Source organism: Sphaeroforma arctica (genome assembly GCF_001186125.1).
Source record: "Sphaeroforma arctica JP610 unplaced genomic scaffold supercont1.152, whole genome shotgun sequence".
In the NCBI taxonomy this organism is placed as follows: domain Eukaryota; class Ichthyosporea; order Ichthyophonida; genus Sphaeroforma; species Sphaeroforma arctica.
The window spans coordinates 55,286-60,725 of record NW_014040406.1 but is presented as its reverse complement, the minus strand read 5'-3'; the positions used below and the strand labels follow the sequence as shown (position 1 = coordinate 60,725).

General features: G+C 41.5%; 3 protein-coding genes across 3 annotated transcripts; 1 reads left to right on the top strand and 2 right to left on the bottom strand.

The window, feature by feature from the left end:
• Window positions 1-568: 568 nt before the first annotated feature.
• On the bottom strand, window positions 569-1,194 carry SARC_03111 (hypothetical protein; the record flags this gene model as incomplete). Its single annotated transcript, XM_014303104.1, has 2 exons — window positions 735-1,194; window positions 569-592 (listed from the first exon to the last, which is right to left on the bottom strand). Exons 1-2 carry the CDS (start codon window positions 1,080-1,082, stop codon window positions 569-571), a joined length of 372 nt encoding a protein of 123 aa, XP_014158579.1. The 5' UTR covers window positions 1,083-1,194.
• A 328-nt stretch (window positions 1,195-1,522) lies between these two features.
• Window positions 1,523-3,378, top strand: SARC_03110 (hypothetical protein). The gene has a single exon (XM_014303103.1). The coding sequence runs from the start codon at window positions 1,627-1,629 to the stop codon at window positions 3,337-3,339; it is 1,713 nt and encodes a 570-aa protein (XP_014158578.1). The 5' UTR covers window positions 1,523-1,626; the 3' UTR covers window positions 3,340-3,378.
• Window positions 3,379-3,805: 427 nt separating this feature from the next.
• Window positions 3,806-4,861, bottom strand: SARC_03109 (hypothetical protein). Its single transcript, XM_014303102.1, has one exon. The coding sequence runs from the start codon at window positions 4,803-4,805 to the stop codon at window positions 4,254-4,256; it is 552 nt and encodes a 183-aa protein (XP_014158577.1). The 5' UTR covers window positions 4,806-4,861; the 3' UTR covers window positions 3,806-4,253.
• Window positions 4,862-5,440: the final 579 nt, after the last annotated feature.

Here is a 5,440-nt window from a genome sequence, read left to right as displayed (position 1 = left end):
GTTTGTGCGTGTTTGTGTGTCGGTGTGTATGTGTGTTTGACTGTGCGTGTATGTAAGTGTGTGTGTGTGTGTGTGTGTGTGTATGTGTGTGTGTATATGTGTGCGTGTGTGTGTGTTTGCGTGTGGGTTGGTGGGTGTGTCTGTGTCTGTGTGTGTATATCTGTATATATATATATATATATATATATATATATATACGTGTATGTGTGTGTGAGAGAGAGTGTGTGTGTGTGTATTTTCATATATATGTGTGTGTGTGTGTGTGTGCGTGTGTATGTGGATAAAGTATTACATATTATCAGTTAAGCATTAAGCATAATAGTTTATTTATTGTAAGAGAATATACATTTGATGTTCCAATTTTTAATACTAATCACATACACCTTTCTGAAATACCAATGTACTCACGTGTATACGCATCTGTACGCATGTATAAATATCTGTACATATACGTGCATCGAATGCGCGCTTGACCCATGGACACATCCAATATTGCATAACTATACTATTCTTGCGCACTCGAGTGTAATAATCTTTCGAGTGTAATAATCTTGTTAATAAATATACCTCAGCGTTCTTTATGATATGTGTACTAGAAAGCATGGTTAAATGACATATTTTGACGCGACCAGAACGAGACGCAGTGTATATACGCATAAATGCAGAAATAAGAAGATATAACCATAAGATTCGCGACATGTATACAAGGTTGAATCTTGACCTAACCCACATACCACTTTTGTTTGTACCGTCGTATTTTCGGGAGATGTTGTCTTCACATCCCCATTTACTGCCTTCTTCACTGAGGCTATATCAGTCTTCTCGACCCCGCTCACAACATTCCCACTCAAGCTCATTTTGGTGCGCTTTGTATCAACTGCTTTCGACTGTGTACCACCTGCTATCTGTGATACGAGCCTTTTTTTACTGCCCATACTCGGCTGTAACTTCAGTTGTGTTCCAGGTTGTATCCTGTTTTGTGGTTTATGTTTGGTGGCTTCCAGTGCTATCTGTGCCGCAGACTTTATAGTGGGGATTTTAACCCCGGGTTTCTTCTTGGCCACTCTGTTTCTCACACCCATCCTTTCTTATAGTAGTACTCGTAATGTTCTCTATATAGTACATACAGTATTGCGATGATCCACTCGCAGTATCAGACTTGTTCAGTATATACAATACAATGTGTTATTGTTTAGGTGTCCGTATCAGTGTAGCGAATACTGAATAGTTACGTCATTCCCAAATATTATAGACGCTTTCGCTTAGACTTTAAACTCTAACCCTACAAAATTAGGGTTAGTGCCATATGTCTCCTTTGATTTGTTTTAAATTCCCCTCTGATTTTTTACTTGTACTATATATATAATACATATACCTCTACTGGATATGAATTGAAGAATATAATACAAGATCATAATAAACGACGTAAAATTGTCGAGAACATGATATCTGGTCGCACGTGCAATTTCACATGTACATGAATATGCAGTAGAGTTGTAGTCGAACACACAAGCGATTAAAATGGTATACTACATTGAGCCTACTCAATTAGAAGTTTTTCATACGCTGTGGACGGTTATTACGTGAGTTAAGGTCAGTGCTTATTGTTTGTGTTCATTGGACAGTATGTGTGCAGCCAAACGCAAACGTTCCGTTATTAAGGTCGATAAGAATCGGCATCGCATCAAAGCTCGCGAGGACCAAGCCAAACTAGAGGCCGAAGAAGCCGCTCTGAAAGCGAGCAAGAAGAACAATAGTGGTAGTAATAGTAAGGCAACTAAGAAGGCCTTCAAAGAGACTGATAATGCCAGGGAAGTGTTAGAGGTGGTCGCTGATGAGGGTGACGACAATCACGCAGATGTGCATGAGGACAACAAGGAGGGCGACGAGGAGCGTACAGATGCAGACAGAGAACTCATTGAGACCTTCCACGTGGTGCAGAAGCAGATCTCACAGATCGAGAATACTGTACTGTACAATGTAAGTGCGACAGAAAAAGAGAAAGATGAAGCCAAGCACAAAGTCAAGGGACTGCAAAACCAGTTAAAGGACTTGGGAGGACTTGCTGCGTATCAGAAAGCAAGCGTGTTGGGTGAAGCGGCCGGCGGAGGGTTTGATAGCTCGCGATTTGTACTACAGGAATTAGTGGAGATACTCAAACTCAAGAACAAACGAAGTGATGGTAATGTGTTTTTGCCAGAAGCTAAGTTGTTGGATGTAGGGGCGATCATACACAGATACACCAGGAACGATGTGGCGCGCGTGGGTACGAAATTGGATGCATTGAGTATAGATCTAGAGACGAATTTGGCGGACAAGAAGGTGAGAAAGGTTGATTTCTTTGATTTTGCACCTCTTTGTCTAAGAGGAGAGGCCAATACTGCAGACGCAGACGCTACTCAGGCAGGTGCACAGAAGCGCAAAGCAGATGGTGACAAGGATCGTAGTGTAAAACCACACTGTTTCGATATAGTGGTATTATCGCTTGTGCTCAATTTTGTGCCAGACCCTCGTAAGCGTGCGGAGATGTTATTGCTCACGCGCGAGTTACTGTCAGCGTCATCTCTGGGAATTATGTTCCTAGTCTTACCCAGTGCTTGTGTGGACAACAGTCGTTATCTGAGTGAGGAGTTGTTCAAAGATATTGTGGAGGCGTGTGGGTTTAAGATCCGATCGTCTCGCCATTCCAAAAATGGGAAGTTGTTCTTCGCAGTATGCCAAATCGCAGAGCTGTACAAAGCTGAGCGAAAGGTAGATAAAGCAGAAAAACGCTTGCTGAAGGAAGTACGTTATGTGGAGAATGCATCTATTAAGGGTGAAGAATTGCTGGATGGAGAGGATGACGATGAAGACAATGTACTGGGTAGTGACGGCGAGTATGAGAACGAAGAGGGTGATGCCCAGGATAGCGATAGCGACAGTGACGGTGAGGATGCGAAGAGAGTGATCAAGTACCCTAGACGAGAGGTTAACCGAACACGCACCAAGTACGACAATGGATCGTACAACAATTTCTGTATCATTGTCAAGCGTCGAGGCAAGCAGTTGCACACTGGGGTAGCCGGGGCTAAAGGCAAAGGTTCTGTTCACAATGAGCAAGGGGTGAAAAGGGTAAAGCTGACGGCACGTGAGCAACGCAAGACGAAAGTACACGCACCCCCTACTGAGAAAGATGTGGAGGAGAGAGGTGTCCTGACCAGTAATATGCGCAAGAAGAATCGCAAGCATAAAAAGTATGAGGCTAGACAGGCGGCTAGGGAGGAGCGCGAGGCGAACAAAGCGTCCAAGGAGGCCCATAAAGCGCGGACGAAGAAGAGAGAGGCGGGATTGCGTGATTAGTTTTGTATTAAATATAATGATTTTTTTCCTGTGGCGTGGATGTAATAACAGGACTAAAAAAATCATGCCTGTTTTTTAATACTCAGCTTTGCTTTAGTGTTTGACATATACATTTTTGGATTTGTTCCTCTATGTGTATTTGTATATATATAAATGTGTGTGGTGTATAGGTATAAAAGTGTGTGCTTATATATATATATGGTGTATGTTTGTATATCTTTATATATGTGTAGATGCATGAATAGATTTTTTTGTTTGTTTGTGTATTTACAATGTATGTATATCTTTATATATGTGCATGTTTTCCTACATAAGTATGTTTATGTGTATATATATAATTTTTATTTATATTTATATTTATATATACACTGGCATAAATGATAGCACGTTCAGAGGCACATGCAAAAGTCTCGATAGTGGAACCTTTGAAAAATTATTAAAAAAACTTCTAATGAATTTTAATATTTTCGTTTCTATCGTATTACTGAGTCATTCACTTCGACTCCCTTACCAGTCAGCTGCCTGTCTTTACTGGTGTGTTGTAATCTGCAATCCCTTGCTGAACGTTCTAGACTATTTCGTGAGTAGAATCTTCCATGTGCAATGTGACCTCCTTTTGGGTCATAACTGTGGCTTCGTTTTTGCCATTCGTATGTTGTTCTAGGTTGCCATAACTCCTTTTATCAGCTTGTTAATCACGGTCTTCTCGGTAGATACTCAAGATCATGAAATTAATGGAATTGGAAAAGAGTATTTGGTTCCTTATTTCCATCCTGCCTGGAGCTCAAGGACGTGTTGCGTAGAATGTCGCTTAGTTTAACCTCCTCCCCGCGATCATTGTGAATGGGACATCCTGAGATTCGTGTGGTCGCGATCTTCCTGATAAACGTTTTTGTCTCTCCATTTGTATTGGATTATCTATCGCTTGTGTTGGAATATGAGCGAACGAGGGCATTAGACGAAGTTGTTGGGTCAAGCTCATTGCTTCTATGGCATAGACCAGATGTGGTGCGTGCGAGTGACATCGATCTATACCGAAGGTCCTGTAACCTATTTCTACGTGCGAATGGTAGGGATGAAAGCCACACATGTGGACTGGCTTCGTCTTCCGATTGGGGTTGTGGATGTGAAATTTCAGTATCATCTTCTTCCTCGTCTTCTTCGATTAATTCTGTCGAGTTGACTCTTTCTGTAGGGTTCAAACGGTCGTTGGTATGTAGCGTAATCGGCGTATAAGTAGGTGTGCTACTCAAGTATGTATCTGTAGAGCTTTCAAGATCACTCAGCGATATATCAATCGAGTTGTTCGACGAATTGCTCTTCTTTGGCTTTAAATTAACGTTTAAGCCTCTCTTTCGCACGTCCACCAATAAGGCTAACCCAATAGGAGACAAGCCCTTCTGCTGTGAGCACTGCGTTGCATCGCTGGCATTTGTGCAATCTTTCTTCAACTCCTCGCAGGGCATTATTTGTTCAACTGCACTAGTATTCTTTATCAAGTCCGTACGACCCTTTTTACTATGTGGTCTATGAGTACTAACATATCTTTTTGCTGTATTGAAGTAGTGTGAGGGCAATAGGTGGCTTTCTTTTACTATGGACTTTTCTGATGTGGGTATATCGGTGGCCGTTTGGGAGACTGCATCTGTGGCTCCTGAACGTATCCTTGACCTTTCAATGTACCTTAACATGGTTTTTAACTACCTGTTTTTCATCTGCTTGTCAGCGTGTACCGATCGAGGTAGCACATTCACTTATTCACTTTCATATGATCGGCGTTGATCTACTACATGATAAGCTAAATCAATCTCTTTAAGTACACGTCACTTTTGAATGGTACCTTTGCCTCTACATAGTTAAATTATTCAAGCTACTCGGGCGGTTTGGTTGTACTACTTTAGGGTTTTCGTCTCTGAACCCGGAATGCTATAAATTTGGCCCCTGGCCTTGGTCTGATATACTAGGACCACAAAGAGTACGTCCATAAAACACAATACAAAGAAGTATTGTACGTTTATAAATCCATACTTGCGTGTTTACTGTTTCCGTATAAGACGTCGACATAGGGTCAGAAAAAGGTATAAACCGTACTATACGTGTA

Excerpts from the sequence above, each read along its gene's own strand:
- SARC_03110 (XM_014303103.1), top strand. The coding sequence starts at position 1,627 with ATGTGTGCAGCCAAACGCAAACGTTCCGTTATTAAGGTCGATAAGAAT.
- SARC_03109 (XM_014303102.1), bottom strand. The coding sequence starts at position 4,805 with ATGCCCTGCGAGGAGTTGAAGAAAGATTGCACAAATGCCAGCGATGCA.